At 40.9% G+C, this 21,281-nt stretch overlaps 1 protein-coding gene across 4 annotated transcripts in view; it reads left to right on the forward strand.

Annotated features, from left to right (window-relative positions):
• The window catches only part of nlgn1 (neuroligin 1), a 245,531-nt gene that overhangs the window by 205,260 nt on the left and 18,990 nt on the right, over window positions 1-21,281 (forward strand). For all 4 annotated transcript variants that reach the window (XM_086146633.1, XM_086146642.1, XM_086146625.1 and 1 more), the window contains one exon: window positions 19,399-19,611. In XM_086146633.1, coding sequence (XP_086002759.1) covers window positions 19,399-19,611 — 213 coding nt within the window. The remainder of the gene's footprint in view (window positions 1-19,398; window positions 19,612-21,281) is intronic.

Raw genomic sequence — 21,281 nt, forward strand, 5'->3', positions numbered from 1 at the left:
TGGGAGTGAATGGAGTTGTCAGAACATTGGTTTGTATTCTTTTAACAAAGCTGGACTGACTTATCTGACTGTTTTGTTGACATTCCCCTGACATTCCCGCAGCTACATTTAGTGGATGGATAACACAACCCCAGCCAACACAGTAGTTTCTATTCTATGCGCCTTATAATGCAGTGCGCCTTATATATGATTTTTTTTATTTTTTATTATAGGCCATTCATTGAAGGTGCGCCTTGTGGTCAGCTACTGCGATAGACAATTAACTAAAAACAAATTTTTGACTTTGTCAGCATTGACACTTCGATTGACCTGTGCTCATGTAGTTTAATGTGCAAAAACAGTGATGCAACTTCTGATGCCCTATGAAAACATTTTTTTGTTGTTGTTTTTTCATTTGTTTTGTTTTTAAGAAACACCTTTTGATTCAGATCACACAGGCCTGCCTTTCCTCCTTGTGTGCATCACTGAGTCTTAGTGCAATTAGTCCCAACACAGTCAGCAGGGTGGAGCAGCTCAGGGGTTAGAGCAGTCATCCATGAACCTAACAGGTTTGTTTCCCGTGCTCCTCAAAGTCAGCTGAAGTGTTGTTGAGCAAGACACTGATCTCCTAACTGCTTTACTGGTGATGCTTAGTAGCTGCCTTCTGCTCATGGTCCATCCATGATGAATTAAAATAAATGGTCAACTTTCAGGCTGGCACAGTGGTGCAGTGGTTAGTAAGGTGTCTGCCTCACAGCGCGAAGGACCCTGGTTTGATTCCGACAAGGGGACTTTTCTGTGTGGAGTTGCATGTTCTCCCCATGTCTGTGTAGGTTTCTTCCGAGTTCTGCGGTTTCCTCCCACAGTGCAAAATCATGCAGAGTAATTGGAAAAAATTGTCAAAATTGCCCCTAATGAGTGAGAGAATTGTTGTTTGTCTATATATGTGGCCCTGTGATTGAGTGGCGACCAGTCCAGGGTGTACCCCGCCTCTTGTCCAGCATCCCCAGCGACCCTAAGTGCAGGATAAGCAGAAGAAGATGGATGGATGGTCATCTTTCGCTGATGTTGTCAGCCAAAGCTGTCATACACAGGACAGAAAAACATGACAAATATTATAAAACATTGGCTGTGATTCTTGAATTGAATGAACAAAGAGCATTAATATGCAGAGCTTTTAGCCTTATCTGAGTCTTTACCCAGCCCAAACATGGTCTGTCTGAAAGCCCTTTTCCCTCCCACCAAAGGACCATAGTTATTTCAGAGAACTGCACAAAGGCAATAACTGCCTATGATCAACCGTCACCCTGAATTGAAGCTGCAAGGACATACTTACAGTACAGTATATTTAAAAAAATATATCAAACATTGATTGTAAGAATGTGTTTGTTAGAAGAAGATTCTTGAATAGCACATGGACTATCACTATGAAAAAACACAAGGTCATATTTCATTCACAGTAATATGAAGGATGTCCAAACTAATTTGAATAGGCATAATTCAAAATGTGGGCAATCAGCTACAGCTTGCAGTCAATTATATGGTTTATATTTTATATCTCATCTAAGTGCATCATACATTCATTGTGCTTCTCCCCATTGTGCTCCCCCCCATACATTCATTATGTAAGACGATGAAGATGAACCGACGCCTGTCACCCTCAGAAGATTTATATATACATGTATATGTATATATACATGTATATATAAGTTGAACAGAAACTAAGACACAAATGAGGCAAAAACTCAGGCGTGGGAGAAGTTCCAGGAGACCATGTAGAACAGGGGTCACAAACCTTTTTGAAACCGAAGGCCACTTCCTGGTTACTGATTAGGGCAAAGAGCTACTGGTTTGATACACACTTGTGAATAGCCAATTTGCTCAATTTAGCTTTAACTATATGTTATTATTAATAATTAATGTTGTTTAGCTGTGTAAAGACACTGATCATATTAATTATTTCTCACAAAAAATAGCAATGATAACAAGATAGGAAATAAATTAATATCAATATGCAACAGTTTAATTCTATTTTTTCAAATTGGACATTTGCAAATGATCACTTCTACAACAGTCCTAGGAAATCACAATGTACCTCTGCAGCATTTTTAACATTTTTAACAAACACTCTGTACAACCCTAAAAAAAATGTACTTCACAGTTGTGCTATCAAATGTTACGGTTTACAACACATTTAGCGACATGAACGACACATTTTGAACTGGACACCAAATCTGGTATCTGTGTCTTTGTCAGTTAGTGGGAAGTCAACCATTCAGTTTCTCAGTAATGTCCGTTAAAAATGCAAGGTCAAGTGTCCAGTCAGTGTCCTACAGCTGCAACGTGTCTTCCCCTCTGGACGGCATGAACTCTTTGATTTGACCCAAAAGTAAAAAAAAAAAAAAATGATGAAGAATTTGTCCCCTGCTGAGCCATCAGATTTCTGTATGTAGTAGCAGGTCACCATATTCAGCTGACAGCTCCTCCAATAGTATCTTGAATGTTCTGTGCTGTTTAGCTTTTGAACGGATGCTGTTTATGATCTTTACAACGGGAGTCATCGCACATTCAAAGCTGATCACTTTTGCACACAAGGATTGCTGGTGTATGATGCAGTGATAATGCAGACAGCTTGGGAACTCTGTCACCTTTACAGTGAGCAATGTATCCTGCGTGTCAGCTGATCATAACAGGAGCACCATCCATAACCACTGCTACCAGCTTTTCCAGCGGCACCTTTTTCTTCACCCAAAACTTCTTCACCGCCTCATAGATGTCAACTCCCCTTGTAGTTGTCCCGTGGTAGGGCAGTAGTGTAAGAAGTACTTCTTTTGTGGTGAAATCATCAAACACCATCCCATCAGCGGCGTTGTACTGCTGCTGTCTACCGACTCGTCATACTGGATACTGAACCACCTGCACCTCGCCAAATCACGGTCCAGCTCGTCAGCCGAGTTTGCGGACATAGACGCCACTCTTCTTACGATTGTGGATGCACCCAGTCAAACATCAGAGAGAGTGGAGATAACATCGATTCCGCACTTCTGGTCTTCAAAGACAGTTTTAGCAATTATCATCATTTCTTCTTTGACAGCTGACCCATCATAAAATGGGCCGGTTGAATTGTGAATTCAACCGACACAACCGAATTGTGTAGCTCTTAATGGGGCTTCAGTTGCTTTTTTGGATTAATTAATGATGAATTATCTCTGTCTTATGCTTAATACGAGGTGACGGGCCTCCACTCTCTACAGGAAATATTTAACTTTACAAACCCAGCAAAGGTCAGCGAATCGGACTTTCAAGTCGTATATTAAAATCTATTTTATCATGTCACCGTCATTCCCAAACAAGAAGAATGGGCAACATTAAAAAAAAAAGAAACATTACATTTGTTATTTTTTCTGTTGACAAACTTGTTTGTGTTTGTTTCTCATACTGACAAACCAGGAGCATAATGGTTATAACCGGAAACTCCCCACGGTCCATGTGAACAGAAGAAGCATCCCGGATGACAGGTGGCGCATCTTCAAGGGAAGAATATCAAGTCAAGTTGCTATGAGAAGAAGATTATGACAGGCATTGACCATGACTCGGATGACTGAAAACCTCCACAGACATGACTATATGTACTTTTTATTACTTGAGCTGCTCCTCCTGCTGTACAAGTCCTGACTGTGTCCACGTTCCCGTGGAGTAGTCCCAAAGGTGGACTCTGTCCCCTGGTTGGAGGTACGGTGGTTTGCACTTCTGTCATGCCATTTTTTCTGTTTTTCTTTCTCCTTTTCTTTTGCTCGTGCCACCTGCTTTAGCAGGTTTTCATAGCCGGATATATTTGTGCAAATGGGATGTCCTATCAACATCTGAGGTGGTGACCATTTTGCATGCTCACGCTCCTTGAGATCACTGAATACCTTTGGAAATCCCCTTTTCCTTTGCGAGCTTTTTTCATTAGTCCTTTTATGAACTTATCAAGCTGTCTGCAAGTCCATTCAACTTGGGGTAGTTTGGACCTGATATGTTGTGGCAAAAAACCCACTCTTAAGTGAATTCTTTAAACTTATAACTTGAAATCTGTGCTCCGTTACCTCAACACTGTTCATTTGTGACTCTGCGTTTTGTAAACACAGTCCTCCGAAAAGCTATGACAACTATGTCAGTTATGACTGTAATGTTGCCACTTATGGATAGAGAAGCAGTCTGTGACCACAAGAAGATTTTTGCCATTGCATTCAAACAAATCTGCTCCAACTTTGTAGAATGGGTATTTGGGCACAGGGTGTGGCATCAGTGGCTCTGCTTGCTGTTTTTTGGTCTGTATATGAGACATAGGTCAAAAGAATCTGTAGTATGGCTGATGTCTGTATTCTTTTGCCCATACATTACTTTGCATGGCCTTTGTTTTCATTTTTCTTCTCTTAATTATTTGCGTGTCTTTTGTAACATTTCCTTTCTCATTGCAGGTAGAATTACATTTTTTTTCCCTTGAGTATTATGCCATCCACAACATTTACTTCCCTTCAGCATATCCAGTTGTCCCGCACTGGACATGTTTTTCTTTGTTCAGGCTATCTCCTTAGTGTCGTCTCTTTTAGTGTTCAGAAGGTCAAATCTGTGCCTGACGCTTTTTGATGCTTCAAGTTCTCTCCAGTAACAGGAAGGGGTGACTCTATCATGTCCTCATAAGCCTGTATTTGAGCATTATTTGTTTTGTCTGCACTTTCTTTTTTATCAACTGCACGAGAAAGTGTGTTTGTGACAAAAATGTTGTGGATTGGCTTTGACCTGATGGACACCAGGTCTAATAATCACCGGACACCGGAGCTAATAATCCGTTTCGACCTCAAAAGGTTGACCATACACATACTGAATTTTAGTGTATCGTGTTCCCATTTATGTCAACACTTTGGAGACATTGGCAACAGACTCCATTCTTTTTCATAGAGCTGCTGCAATATTGCCCCTAGTCCATAGTGTGATGCATTGGCTAATATGCGCTTTTCTGAGGCGATTTATAAAGCGGTCTTCCTGTTCATGTGACCATGTACAGTCATTTTCTTTTTCTTCCAAGAGACATCTTAGTAACAAAACCTTCTGGTCAAACAAGCCATAAGAACTGCCAAGCTGAGTTATGAGAACAAGGTGGAGCAAACCTTTGCACAAGGGGACCACGGTTCAGCCCTCCAGGACTTCATGCTCTGGTGCAAAGCCTTCTTCTTGAAGCTGAATGTGAGTAAGACCAAGGACATGGTCATCACGTTCTCCAGTCGGCAGAGGCAACTTGCAGAGGCAATCACCATCACCAAATAAGGGGAACGGTGAAGGAGTATAGATACCACGCCACCACAACCTCCTGAGGTTCTCGTGTAACACTGAAGAGATCATCAGGAAAGGTCACCAACGGCAGTACCTGCTCAGGAAGTTAAAGTCATTTGAGGTTCGCAGCACAATCCTAACCATGTTCTATTACACCTTCATTGAGAATGTAGTGACCTTCTCCACCTGCAGGTTCCATCCCAACAAAACAGGAATTGCCTAGAGTGCATTGCCTTGGTCTTCTCCAAAATAATTGGCTAACCCCTCAGACCTATCTCCCACTTCAATGAGCCAAATATTAAAAACAGCCAAAAAGATCCTTGCAGATCAGTCCCACATGTTACACCTGGCCTTTGTGTGGTTCCCCTCTGGTCGCAGACTCTGCTGCCTTGCCTGTAAAACCCAGAGGAGAAGGGCGACCGTCATCCCCAGAGATGTCCAAGTCTTTAATTCCCAGCAATCCTGCAAACCCTGCCGCTCATTATATAACTATTATGAAAATGCAGAGCAAGCTTACTTATAATTTGCACAGGAATTTATTCATATATATATATATATATATATATATATATATATATATTTTTTTTTTTTTTTTTTTTTTCTTTTTTTATTATTCTTTGATTATCACAATTTGATGCTTCTACCCTATGTCCCCCCAATTGTCCCTCGGAGACAAATAAAGTTACTCTGATTCAGATTTTATTTGGGTTGCCTCCATGCTCTGGATGGCTGGTGTCTGGACTACATCCCCCACAAATGTCAATGACTTATTGTCATTTACCTTTTAAGTTTATTTGCAATGTGTGTCAAAATGTTTATTTGCACCTTTCTCAGTCATTTATCATCATGTTCTATTTGGCAACAATCCCACATGATGATGTCATCCATCATGGTTTTCACGCCTGAAATGCATTCAAATCTCCTGTATCGGTGATATATTTCAGCCACTGATAGGATTACGTATGGCAGATGTATAAAACCTATAACCTCCCTCCAGCATGTCTTTGATCGCATAGTACCCCTGACACTTTTCTCTACCCATTCCAACTTGCTTGAACCCGTCTCTTCACCTCTTTTCCACACTCTCCATTGCTCAGGACTGTTGAACTCAAGTATCTGAAATCCTCCAACTTTTTGATCTCCACTTCCTGTAGCCTCACAGTTCAACCTCTTATTCACACACATGTACTATATCTTGCTGTGACTAATAGTCATACCTCTCCTTTCCTGTGCATATCTCTACATCTCTAGATTTTCCTCAACCTTTTCTCTGCTCTCACTACATAGCACAATGTCATCTGCAAATGGTCTATTGAGATTCCTGTCTTCTCTGTTACCCCTACAGCACACCACAACACTGTTTCACAGCTAGAATACATGTCCTGCACCAGTCTGACATACTTCACTGCCACTCCAGATTTTCTCATATGATACATCAGTTCCTCTCTTGGCACCCTGTCATATGCTTGAAGGCATAGACATGAAGCCATACTGCTCTTCACAAGTGCGGACTTCAGCTCTCAGTCTAGTTTCTATTACTCTTCTCTATAACTTCATTGTATGGCTCATCAACTTTATTCCTCTATAGTTGCTGCAATTCTGCACATCCCCCTTTTTTTCTTAAAAATGGGCAATCACACTTCTCCTTTCTTCAGGAATATTCTAACTCTCTAACATCCTCTTGAATAATCTAGTCAGCAACTCGACCGCTGCCTCTCCTAGACACTTCCACACCTCCACAGGTATATCATCAAGTCCAATTACCTTTCACCTCTTCATCCACTTCAATGCTTTCTCTCTTCACTTTTACCAATCTCTGCTACTTTGTGGTCTACAATGGTCAACTCTTCTACCCCTCCCTGTCCTTCATTTTCCATATTCATCAGCTCTTCAAATTACTCTTACCATCTTTCCATCACTCTTCTAGCATCAGTCAATACATTTCCCTCTCTATCCTTAATCACCTGGACCTGTTGTACATCCTTTCCATCTTTATCTCTCTTTTTCGCCAACCTGTATAGATCATTCTCACCCTCCTCACTGTCCAACTGACCGTACAAGTCATCATACGCCCTTTGTTTTGCCTTTGCTACCTCTATCTTTACCTGTATTGCTGTCTCGCTGTAGAATTTCTCTGTACTCCTGTCTGTTCTCTTGTGTCTTCTCAGTGTCCCACTTATTCTTTGCTAACCGCTTTCTCTGTATATACTCCTGCACTTCATCATTCCATCACCAAGTCTTTTTATCTACTTGCCTTCAACATGATACGCCCAGTACACTCCTACCTTTCTCTCTCTTATCAGTACCATGATAGTACAACTTAAAGCCAGCTCCAAAGCTTATAGCCTTACTAACTTTTGACCTGGTCTCCTAGACACTCAGTATATCCACCTTCCGTCTCTGCATCATGTCAACCAACTCTCTACCTTTTCCTGTCATCGCCCCAATATTCAAAGTCCCTACTCTCAGCCCCAGACTCTTGCCTTTGCTCCTCTCTCTCTGCTTCCGAACACGCCTTCCTCCTCTCCTTCTTTGACCTACAGTATCCCAGTTTCGATTGGTACCCTGTAGGTCATCGGTACCAATGCAGTCGTTGTTAACCCAGGCCTGAACCGATCCAGTATGATCTGGTTATTCGGTTTTGATTCACATGTTTGGTTTTGGCAAAAGTTTTATGCCAAATGTCCTTCCTCACTAAACCCTCTGCATTTATCCAGGCTTAGGACCGGCCCAAGGAGACTATGGCCCACACCCCTCCGAGGCTGACAACGGCCTGTGCTGCCCTGAGGCTTCATTTCTAAAACTTTTATAAATTTCACAATAAAACTATTGTCGCTGCTTCGTGGATTTCAGCTGATCTTTTCCAGCTATCTGACCAAGTCTGCCCTTTGCTTCCCTACCTTGGCTCGAACAGCTTGCTCTGCTTCTTGTTCTCCACTCCCTCTTTCAGGTTGCCCTGCAGAAGCGTTGTGGGACATTGCATTTGCGGATATGGCCTCGTTTTCCAGAGTTGTTAAACCTATCATGCTGCTCCCTGTTTATTTTGACTGTCTCTTCCTGTACCGCCTCTACCTTCCTGATCTGTTACTGTGTGTCCGTCATCTTCAGCCTCAATTTCATTGGGGGTTGCGGAGGTCTTTGGTGCTTGACTAGTTGCTGACTGTCAGGAAGGTCAAAATTATGAGAAAGTGGTTCTAATGCATCGGACGCCACATCTAATGTGAGGCAGGCTTGGGAATGAAAAAATGTTGTCCTATCAGAAATGAGGACACATTCTCGACAGGTTTCTGCCAAAGCAGGTCAATGACAACCTTGCAGGGGAACATCCAGCCTCCCTGCGGCATTCTGTTGAGCAGGTCTTACTGGTTTCCCGAGGACTTTTTGTATGGTTGTGAAAGAAAACTGTAGACACAGTGTTTGGCTTTAGTCCCCGTTTTAAACTAGCAGCACCCTTGAGCCCTTTCAGCAGCTTATCTTGGCTAAATTCACCAAATGCATTTGGAGAGAAGGGCTGAGAACACAGTCATGGGTGTTGTGTTTGTCCACATGCAATTTCCTACTCCTTTCTTCACTTCTTGTCACTTGGAGAGCTGTGTATACTAGCGTCAGCTCTTTTTTTCAGTTGGACTAAAAATCCCTCCAAAAGCAGCACAATGTGGCCCAATTTGCATAAATACCATATCGCCCTGAGCAAAAGTTAATACTTGTGGAAAGCCAAAGTGAATACGAGCAACCTGTATATGTCATTATCCCACCATGCATTACGTTAGTAAAACACTGGCTGCACACACTGGTTAAAATATGATATAATTTGCTATTGAAGTAATAATTTTTATGCTTTTTTTAACAACACATTCTCGTATGAGACAAACTGTAAAGCATAGATATGCTTATTGGTCCTCCCAGGTGGGGTTCCCTTAAAGTAAGACATTTTCTATATATACAGAGGGTGGACTACCTGAAATGGGCACTTGTAAGCAGGCTATAGTGCCTAAATAAGAGAAAACTTCTAAGCTTTCTGCAATCTTTCACTCATTCAGGTCCTGTGTTTCTATCTGTCTGCACACATTTTGTGTATGTGTGAGCACACACATGTGCGCTTAGATGCCTGCATGTGTCAGTGACTATGTATGAGTGAGACTCTCTGTGTGGTGATGAAAGCATCTATCAGTTCTCAGGCAGCGTCATTATTAAATGAGCACTAAATTTAGCAAATTGCCTTCTCTTGTCTTCTCTTGATGTCATTGCATATTTCATGCCAGTGTGTTTATGTGCGTAATTTTGTGTCTATATCAAGCTCTTCTTGTACACTCAGTGAGCTAGTGGTCCATGATACCTGCAGCTAATATTACTTGAGCCATCAGGAGTGACGTGTATTTGTGTATGTGTTGAAATATTGAACATTATCACACAATCTAGCCCAACATCAAAGCATGGGAGCCACTTAAGATGCTGGACTCTTTCCTCACCTGAATTACATTTTGCTTTACTCATGTGGAAGCATATAGGTATCATAATTCAGATTAAAATGCAAACTGGTCATTCTGTAATTTATTCCAAATCAAAAAGAAAAAGATATGTGAGATTTAATTTTCAAAACACATCCCAGCAAATTGTAAGCACATTTCAATTAGAACTATCAAATTTTAAAAATAAAATGCTCTAGCAGAAATGCTTTTTCATTTCCAGAATGTGGCTGCATATTTGACTCAGGAATTAAATGAGTAATAAGTACTGTCATGCACCAAAAGGGTATTGCTGATGATTCATAGCATGGTACTCCCGAACACTGCCACAGCATCCATCCATCCATCTCCCTCCCCTTATGTCAAATCAAGTTGCGGGGGCAGCAACCAGGGCACAGAATTCCCTCTCCCCAGCCACATGGTCTAGCTCTTCTTTGGGGATCCCAAGGCATTCCCAAGCCAGCCAAGAGACATCCCCGTGGACTCCTCCCACATGGAAATACCTGGAATACCTCCCCTGGGAGGCGTCCAGGGGCATCCTAACCAGATGCCCAAGCCACCTCATCTGACTCCTCTCTTTGCGGAGGAGAAGCAGCTTTACTGAGCTCTTTCCAGATGGCCGACCTCAGAAGACCACCAAAAGTCATCCACCGGAGCCAGGCCCGGGGGTGGGGATCAATTTGGCTGGGCCGGCATCCATGGGGCCGGGCATAGACCGAAGGGATAAAATGGGTCCCTCTTTCCCTGGCCTCACCACCCACACAGTGGGGTGAAAAAGTATTTTGTTAGCCACCAACTGTGCAAGTTCTTCCGTTTAAAAAGATGATAGATGACTGTAATTTTCATCATAGGCACACTTCAACTATGAGAGACAGAATGGGGAGAATGAATCCAGGAAATCATATTGTAGGATTTAATGAATTTATCTGTACATTCCTCAGTAAAATAAGTATTTGGTCACCTAAAAACAAGCAAGATTTCTGTCTCTCATAGACCTGTAACTTCTTCTTTAAAAGGCTCCTCTGGTCGTTACCTGTATTAATGCCACCTGTTTAAACTGGTTATCAGATAAAAAGACACCTATCCACAACCTAAAACAGTCACACTCCAAACTCCACTATGGCCAAGACCAAAGAGCTGTCAAAGGACACCAGGAACAAAGTTGTCAACCTGCACCAGACTGGGAAGACTTCCCAGTCTGAAGTTAATTTCTAAGTTCGAAGTTAATTTCTTTACACCAAGCTTCTTACCTATTGCATATTAACTGTGGGAGCAATTATTAGAAAATGGAAGACAAGACCAATGATAATCTGTCTCGATCTGGGGCTCCACACAAGATCTCACCCTGTGGGGTCAGAATGATCACAAGAATGATGAGCAAAAATCTCAGAGCCACAGAGGGGGGCCTAGTGAATGACCTGCAGAGAGCTTGGATCAAAGTAACAAAGGATACCATCAGTAAAACCGCCAGGGACTCAAATCCTGCAGTGCCAGACATATCCCCTTGCTTAAGCCAGTACATGTCCAGGCTGAAGTTTGCAAGAGAGCATTTGGATGATCCAGAAGAGGATTGGGAGAATGTCCTATGGTCAGATGAAACCAAAATAGAATTTTTTGATAAAAACTCAACTTGTCATGTTTGGAGGAGGAAGAATCCTGAGTTGCATCCAGATAACACCATACCTACTGTGAAGCATCCGGTTGGAAATATCATGTTTTGGGGCTGTTTTCCAGCAAAAGGACCAAGACGACTGATCAGTGTAAAGGAAAGAATGAACGAGGCCATGTATTATGAGATTTTGAGTAAAAACCTTCCATCAGCAAGGGCACTGACGATGAAACATGGCTGGGTCTTTCAGCATGTCAATGATCCCAAACTCACCACCTGAGCAAAAAAGAAGTGGCTTCATAGAAACATTTCAAGGTCCTGGAGTGGCCTGGCCAGTCTCCAGATTTCTACCACATAGAAAGTCTTTGGAGGAGTTGAAAATCTGTGTTGCCCAGCGACAGCCCCAAAACATCACTGCTTTAGAGGAGATCTGCATGGAGGAATGGGGCAAAATACCAGCAACAGTGTGTGATAACCTTGGGAAGACTTACAGAAAACGCTTGAGCTCCGTCATTACCAACAACATTGCCAACAATGTTCTGTTGTTATATATCCTTTCTATATAACAACAGAACTCGCACAATTGGAGGCTGACTAAATATTTTTTTGTCCCACTCTCAGAAGGCCCATAGCGGTGGCATGAGCAGGGGACCTTTCCGGTCTGACCCTTGGCTACAGAAGCTGGCTTTTGGTACACTACAACAAGGATCTCACAATTATGGAACAAGATAGAATCGCAGACAATCGTGGTTTCTGAGTGCACTGTTTGATACTTCTCTTTTGTGTGTGTGTGTGTGTGTGTGTGTGTGTGTGTGTGTGTGTGTTTAGGCAATGATAATTGGAATAATGAAGTAGATTATGAATAACTTGGCAGAGAAATTCAGAGGAACAAAGGGATGACATAAATGAGCAAATGCTCTAGAGATATACCGAGCGAAGATAGAGCCATTAGATCAGTGTTTCTGAAGTAAGGAAAGTCATACTTTAACGAAAAAGAGAAGTGAAGTGAAAAGTAGAAAGCGCCCTAACCTTTGATATCGTATAAAATGTCTCTCTGCTATCTTGTCCCATAGTTTGTGCTATTGTTAGGCCTTTCCGCAATACAAGTGATCGTAAATAGGAAAAAAATCCATACAATTGAACTACACTACAACATCTCGACTTCAGTGGGTTGTTATTGCATGCATCTTTAGTTTGTCAAAGTCTGGATCTTTGGTCCTTTTCTGGTTTGTATTTATCCATTTGTCATTCAGTTTATTATACAGGGTTTAGTGGGAGTCTGAGAGACAAAACATTTTTTGGGTATATATATTTATTTATTTATTTATTTACAGATATATTAACTCAACAAACCTCACTCAACCCTTTACAAACCTCCCGCAAACTGTTATCAACCCCCCATAGACTGTATTACGCTTCTGTTATACAGTATATTAAACACTTTTGGATAATTGTAACATTTATTGTGATGTCTATAAGAGATTTTTGGGTAGATGCTGGCCATTTAGGAGGCATGGGGTGTCCAAAAAAAATTAAGGACATTTTAATGGATTGAACTCAATAGCACAAACGTCAGCGAGCTGGACCAGAATGTATGCTGGGCACAACCCACAATGAAATCAGTTGCTTTTCTCCATGAACCAATCAACATGAGGAACAGAGCAGCATGCCAAGTGTGGATCTAATTAGCCAATCTCATTCCATATGAGATTTTGGGCTGGTACAATGGGCGGAGCGATAGTTTGCAACGCTGGGTATCTTTGCTTAGCAAAGGAGATCTTGTATTTATTTCATAAAATGACTTTTAGTTTAATTTTACTATATTTTTTATTGGTTTTTTTTTCTTCTTAGGCAAGAATATGGCTATTTTATCACGAAAAAAAATTCAAGTACTGTAAAAAACTACTAAAGAACGATAAATCGCTTAAACTGAGTTACAAAAGTAGTGAGGGTGCAAAATAATGATATTTTAGCAACAATCCTGTGGTATATGTTCAAATTGCATAATGATGACAGTGAAATAGCCAGTATATGTTATTCAGTAAAGGACATTTCTGTTTTGGACACTTGGCTTAAACATATCATGAAAGTGGTGTTACTTACTATTAAAAAAAAAAAAAAGTCTATGTCAAAGGTGAATTGAGGGGTTTTTAGTGTCTAGAAAATGCTAATTATTTTCATATTAATGAATTGTTTCTAAAGATCTTTATTGCAAACAAAGTTAGTTATATAGGGGTATGAAAAATATATTGTCAGTGAGCAGCAGTGAAAATTTATGTAAATGAATGAACATGAATTTCAGGCATTTAGACATCAGTTTCTTGTATGGGTTATGGTACCCTATCCACCCAATAGGAGGCACTGTGTTGTAATAATGATAATAATCAGTCATTGTCAACAATTATAATAATCCTTATAATTTTCAAAATCATGGTCATGGTCATAACAATGCAGCCTCAGGGCGGCACTGGCCTATGTCTCTCAAAGCCTGCCTTGGGGGGGCACGGGGCAGTGCCTCCCTGTGCCGAGGAGGAGTGCGTGTTCGGAAGCAGAGAGTGAGGAGGAAAGGAAAGAGCCTGGGACTGAGAGTAGGGACTTTGAATATCGGGACTATGACAGGAAAAGGTAGAGAGTTGGTCGACATGATGCAGAGAAGGAAGGTGGATATACTGTGTGTCCAGGAGACCAGGTGGAAAGGTAATAAGGCTAGAAGCTTAGGAGCAGGCTTTAAGTTGTACTATCCTGGTACTGACAAGAAGAGAAATGGAGTAGGAGTTATCTTGAAGGAGGAGTTTGTTGGGAACGTCCTAGAGGTGAAAAGAATGTCAGATAGACTTATGAGTCTGAAATTGGAAATTGAAGTGTGATGCTCAATGTTGTTAGTGGCTGTGAATCTCAAGAGAAGGAGGAGTTCTGGAATGAGTTAGATGAAGTGATGCAGAATATTCCCAAAAATGAGAGAGTGATAATTGGTGCAGACTTAAATGGACATGTTGGTGAAGGCAATAGAGGGGATGAAGAAGTGATGGGCAGATTTGGTATCCAGGATAGGAATGCAGAGGGACAGATGGTGGTAGATTTTACAAAAATGATGGAAATGGCTGTAGTGACCACCTTTTTCCAGAAAAAAACAGGAACATAGGGTAACTTATAAGAGCGGAGGTAGGAGCACGCAGGTACACTACATCTTGTATAGACAAGGTAACCTGAAAGAGGTCAGTGACTATAAAGAAGTTGTAGGCGAGAGTGTAGCCAGACAGCATAGGATAGTGGTTTGTAGGATGACTTGTGACAAGGAAGATGAAGAGGACAAAGGCAGAGCAGAGGACAAAGTGGTGGGAGCTGAAAAAGGAAGAGTGTTGCATGGTTTTCAGGGAGGAGTTGAGAAAGGGACTGGATGGTCAGGGAGGGCTTCCTGATGATTGGACAACTACAGCTACTGTTATCAGAGAGAAAGATAGAAGAGTACTTTGTGTGTCATCTGGAAGGAAAGTAGATAAGGAGACTTGGTGGTGGAATGAGGAAGTGCAGGAGTGTATGCAGAGAAAGTGGTTAGCAAAGAAGAAGTGGGACACTGAGAGGACTGAAGAGAACAGACAGGAGTTCGGGGAGATGCGGCGAAAGGTAAATATAGAGGTAGCAAAGGCAAAACAAAGGGCGTACGATGACTTGTATGCTCGGTTGGATAGTAAGGAGGGTGAGAATGATCTATACAGGTTGGCAAAACAGAGAGATAAAGATGGAAAGGATGTACAACAGGTCTGGGTGATTAAGGACAGAGAGGGAAATGTATTGACTGATGCTAGAAGAGTGATGGGAAGATGGAAAGAGTACTTTGAAGAGCTGATGAATGTGGAAAATTAAAGAGAGGCAAGGGTAGAAGAGGGGACTATTGTAGACCACAAAGTAGCACTAATTAGTAAAAGTAAAGTGAGGAAGGCATTGAAGAGGATGAAGAGTGGAAAAGCTGTTGGTCCTGATGATATACCTGTGGAGGTGTGGAAGTGTCTAGGAGAGGCAGCGGTAGAATTTCTGACTATACAGGTATTATTCAACAGGATCTTAGAGAGTGAGATGATGCTTGAAGAACGGAGACAAAGTGTGATGGTGCCTATTTTTAAGAATAAAGGGGATATCTACCTATCTATCTATCTATCTATCTATCTATCTATCTATCTATCTATCTATCTATCTATCTATCTATCTATCTATCTATCTATCTATCTGTCTATCTATCTGTCTGTCTGTCTGTCTGTCTGTCTGTCTGTCTGTCTGTCTGTCTGTCTGTCTATCTATCTATCTATCTATCTATCTATCTATCTATCTTCTTTGCCATTACAGAGTTTCATTTCAAGAGTGTCAAACTCAAATACAAAGTGAGCCAGAATTAAAAAGAATAAAAATATAAAATGGTAGAAGTTGAGGGCTGGGCTGGTTCAATATTTATTGAAAACCTAACTTGAAATGACCTTATTGAACATGGTGAATCTGGAACCAACAAGCACTAAATGTTATAGCCTATAACATGACATTAGTCATTGAATAAATTATATAAAAGATTACCAATAAAACCAGCTGCTTGGCCCAGTGTTTGCCACACTGTCAAAGGTATTATGATGGTGCTTGCTTTCTACCGGTTTGCCAGCTCTAATCGTAATTAAATATAATTGTATGGGCCAAAGATAATTCATTGACTGTTCTGGTCAAGCATGCGGGCCTTGAGTTTGACAAATATAGGTTTGTGCGAACTTTGTTATTAAGCTGTGCATTTGGTTTCTCATCCTAGCTCACGGATGACAATATTATTTCAGTAAGTTCAGTGGATGTTAGTTGGTAGATAGACAGGTTCATTTACTACCTGTTGTCCTCGAGTGGAAGAGTATTTAATTGTTCTGCCTTTCACTGCATGCTGCCTATATAGATAGACGTAGGGAGACACATTATTTGCGTTGAATAAATCATTTTTGGATCAATCAGTTGAAAGTGGTCAATTTTCCACGGAACACCTGATAATCTCTCACGGCACACTAATGTGCCGTGGCACAGTCGTTGGGAAACACTGCCATAAGTAACCATGAGCAATCAATAGCCACTGAGTTGTGCCCAAAGAGCAGAAAGGGGTTCAATGTCATGCTCGGGAGGACTTTGGCAGACTAGGAAGAGCTCAGGAATCAAACCCCTAACTTTTAGTTCCATGACACTCTATCTACAAACATTAATTTTCCTTTATTATCTATACTGCTTATCCTGCACTCAGGGTAAAGTCATCCTTACACCAGCTGTCACTGGCCAAGAGGTAGAGTACATCTTGGACCAGTTGCCAATCACATATAGAGACAAACAAATAATTAACTTGCATTCACATGCCTGGCCAATTTAACCTCCTACATGTTTTTTGATTGCGGGTGTGAACTGTAGAACCCAGAGGAAGCACATGCAGACACTGCAAGACCATCAAAACTCCACACAGAAAGGTCCCCTGTCAAAATAGAATCAAAATTCTTCTTGTTGTTAGGCAGAACTGCTGACCGTGGTACCACTATGCAATCCAGAACATACATTGATGAAAAAAACTGCTGCACACTTGAGGGGGGAGTTGGAGCAGAGGCACACATTATTTTTTGCCAGACCCCCATCAAGCAACCCAGAATCATAGCCATCTGTTTTCCCTTTTACATCTTACCACATCATGTTCATGACTTGGATCAAAGGAGTCCAACCTCGTGAGACAATGAAGATTTCAGATGACAAGGCAAATTAGAGACAAAGGCTGTTGCAACCTGCTTTGACCTGCTTGTGTGCATTTAAAATTTTTAACTGCGAATATTTCTATTTTTTTGCTTTTTTTTTAATAATGCTTGAGATGTTGTTATCACATAACATAATTTTCCTATTAGAATTAGAATTCAAATAGGCTGCTTTATAAATGGAGTGGGTACCAATGAAATTTTGATACATTTTGTTCTCCTGGAAATATTTTGTTTCCTAAGGAGGTTTGGTATGTTTTCTTTTCACTTTTTTCTTTCATTAATGTTTCCTCATTAATAGCTGTCCCTCAACAAGGTACCCTATTCTACTTCTAATTTCAAAGGGGTAAAATCACAGCAACTTATTGCAAAATGAATTATCTCCTGCAACATCATCATAATAGGCACATAAACCATGCTCTAACATTCCATGCAATGCTCATGATATCAGGCATTTTAATCTGCCTCTTCTGCATTTCTGTCCAAAGCCTGCGAAAACGTTATGCCTACAGCCTTTGCCAAGTTTATGGTAGGAAAAGATGCAAAAGGAAATGGCATTTTGGAAGGTTAGAAAAAGAACTGTGAAAATGAATTGGAACACTGCGCAAAATGTAAATAATAATACATTATGTCCTAAATCAATATTTAATTACCCATAGAAAATCAGATTAAAATTAAGTCATTTTGTGATTTATTGGAAAATATTAGCTCATTTTGAATTAGATTCTAAGATTCAAGATTCAAAGTGTACATATATACACACACACACACACAGACACACACACATGTGTATATATATATATATATATATAAAACCAAGAAGCATAATAGGACAGCTGGGGTCAGCAGTGGTGGCAGCAGCTGAAGCAGAGATGCCCAGACTTCCCTCTCCCCGGATACCTGGTCCAGCTCTTCTCGGGGAGTCCCAAGGCATCTCCAGGCCAGCAGAGACACATAGGCCCTCCGTCATGTCCTGGGTCTTCTTTGAGCCCTCCTCCTGGTTGGACATATGGTTGGCGTATGGGTGGATTCCTGACAGCATTCCCAAGCTTTTGGCTCATCTCCTTCTTCACCACAGCAGATTCTGCATCACTGCTGATGCTGCCTGTCTTTCTACCGCTCCATCCTTTCCCAATTCATGAACAACACCCAGAAATACTTGAACTCCTTCATTTTGGGCAGGACCTCATCCCTGACCCAGAGGGGGCACTCAACCTTTTTCCCCGCTGAGAACCATGGTACAGCTGAGAGATCCTAGCATCTACAGTTTATAGTGTTAAGACTCAGGTGAAAAACAAATCACTTTGTGGAAGGGACACTGGCAAAAGTCTAAACTGGATGCTTGCAATCTTTGGGGTCTGCGGGGCATGATATTAAAAATAAGCATGATTTTCTTCTAGACATCACTGGACGTTCTCATGAACACTTCCAGAAATACTGTCTGTGAACAGAGTTTGCCATGTAATCCATAAATGCAGGTTTATTCTGTATCATGCAAAGGACAAGCTACATGTGAAACCAATCAAGAAACACTGTTTTCTTTCTGGGCTAAAATTCATTTAAAATGGTCTGAGGCAAGTTAAAAACAGTTCTTTGTTCAGATTAATCATAATTTGAAATATATTTGGAAGCCATGTACATTGTGTCCTGTAGATTAAAGAAGAGAAGGACCAGCCAGTTTCTTAAAAATGAACAAGTCAAAAGCCTGCGTCTCTGATGGGGTTGCATCAGCGCCAGTGGTGTGGGCAGCTTACACATTCGGAAAGGCGCCACCAGTGGTGAAACTACTCAGAGGTTTTTGAGTAACATATGGTCCTTTCTAGATATCTCTTCAAGTGAAGGCCTTGCAAATTCCGGCAAGACAATACTAAACCACATACCGCACCCATCACAACCACTTGGCATCACTGTAAGAAATCTTTTTCTTTTGCCAAACACAAATGTGGTTTTTTTTTTTGTTTTGTTTTTTTCAATAAATACATGACCAAATCAATTCTATTTATTATTGTTTTTGCATATTTGATCAACAGGGTTTTTGTTAGATAACATGTTTAACAGAAAATTTTAAATGATTCACCATGTTTCAAACACCACTGAATATATTTGTATATACTTTGTAACTATTCTTCTAAATAGAACATTTAGGAGTTAAATGTACTGTAAATGTATATATGTCTTTGTGTATATATATCCACAAGTACATAAATATGTGACATGATTGGTTTTGTATCTTTAATTACAATAAGAAATATCTGTTTTTATTTTTGTTGTTTTTTCACAGGTTTCTTGAGTACAGGTGACCAGGCAGCCAAAGGGAATTATGGTTTATTAGACCAGATCCAAGCTCTCCGCTGGACCAGTGAGAACATTGCTGCCTTTGGAGGCGATCCATTACGTATCACTGTGTTTGGCTCTGGTGCTGGGGCCTCCTGTGTCAATCTGCTCACCTTATCTCACTACTCTGAGGGCAACCGTTGGAGCAATTCTACCAAAGGTAATACATGCACATATGAGTCAGTGGAGTTTTAGGATATTGTCAAGTATACTTCCAGGTGTATGTGGTGCATTGACATACTTTCATGTCTATACAATGATTTAGTATTTGGACGGAAGAAGATTCATAAAGGTCAGCTCTGCAGATCCTGGTTAAATACACATCTATTTTCTTTAAACTGGTTACATCAAGTTGAACTTCATTTATATAGCACCGATTTACAAATTCACAACTGAGTTGTATCACGACACTTTATATATAGAGTAGGTCCAGACCACACACCTAAATTATTAACAGAAACCCAACAATCATCTACAATCAACAAACACTGAATGGGTAAGCTGCAAAAACCACCTTTTATCGAGCAGAAACATTGGCCGGATCCAAAGTCAATGCAGGTGAATCAGTTGGGGGAACGGGAGGGAGAGAGAAGTGTGGGCGGTAAAAAGGAGAGAGATAAGGGGATGTAGAGATAGAAAGCAAAAGTGTGATAGTAAGACATAACTGGGTGTTTTCTTAAGTTTTCTCTGACATAGCCATAGTCATAGAAAGTTAGATACTGAGAAACAAATTGTCTTAAAGTTCTCTCCCACAGATATTTTGGACAAACTCAACACTGTTGTTTTCAAGTGTTTTCTATTTTTTATTTCGTTTTTTTAATCTATTTATTACGTGAGTGTTTTCTTTTGTATTGATGTTCCAAGTTCAAGTCCCAATATCTCTCAAGTTTGTGCAGATTCTCAGTCATCGAGGTCATGGGAAATTCTTGTTAAAATCCTCTTCTTGTAGACCCTTTCTCAGTTTAGTTAAGTAGGAACTAAAGAAGGCTCTTGGATGAGAGCTAAAATGGCTTCAAGAGAAGAGAATCAGGTCCAGTTACTTCAAGAAGATTTTGACAAGAGTTACCTCTCAACCTTCTTCTTCTTCTTCGTCTTCTTCTTTCGGCTTTTACCTCCAGGGGTTGCCACAGCGAGTCAACTTTCTCCATCTAACCCTATTCTCTGTATCCTCCTCTCTCACACCAACTGCCTTCATATCCTCTCTCACTACGTCCATAAATCTTCTCTTTGGTCTTCCTCGAGACCTCTTGCCTGGCAGCTCCAATTCCAGCATCCATCTACCAATATATTCTCTATTCCTCCTTTGTACATGACTGAACCATCTCAGTCTGGCTTCTTTGACCTTCTCTCCAAAACATCTAATATGAGCTATTCCTCTAATAGACTAATTCCTGATCCTATTCATCCTGGTCACTCCCAAAGAGAACCTCAACATCTTCATCTCTGCAACCTCTAGTTCTGCCTCCTGTCTTTTCGTCATTGTAACAGCTTCTAGGCATACAGCTTCACTGGTCTCACCACTGTCTTGTACACCTTTCCTTTTATTCTGGTCGATAGTCTTCTATCACATAGTACCCCTGACACTTTTCTTTACCCATTCCAACCTGCTTGGACCCGTCTCTTCACCTCTTTTCCACACTCTCCGTTGCTCTGGACTGTTGACCCTAAGTACCTGAACTCCTCCAGCTTCTAGATCTCCACTCCCTGTAGCCTCACTGTTCCACCCAAGTTCCTCTCATTCACACACATATACACTGTCTTGCTGTGACCAACTTTCATTCCTCTCCTTTACAGAGCATACCTCCACCTCTCTAGATTTTCCTCTACCTG

Source organism: Fistularia commersonii, chromosome 1 (genome assembly GCF_037954325.1).
Source record: "Fistularia commersonii isolate RoL2024-O1a breed Wild chromosome 1, RoL_Fcom_v1.0, whole genome shotgun sequence".
Taxonomy (NCBI): Eukaryota; Metazoa; Chordata; class Actinopteri; order Syngnathiformes; family Fistulariidae; genus Fistularia; species Fistularia commersonii.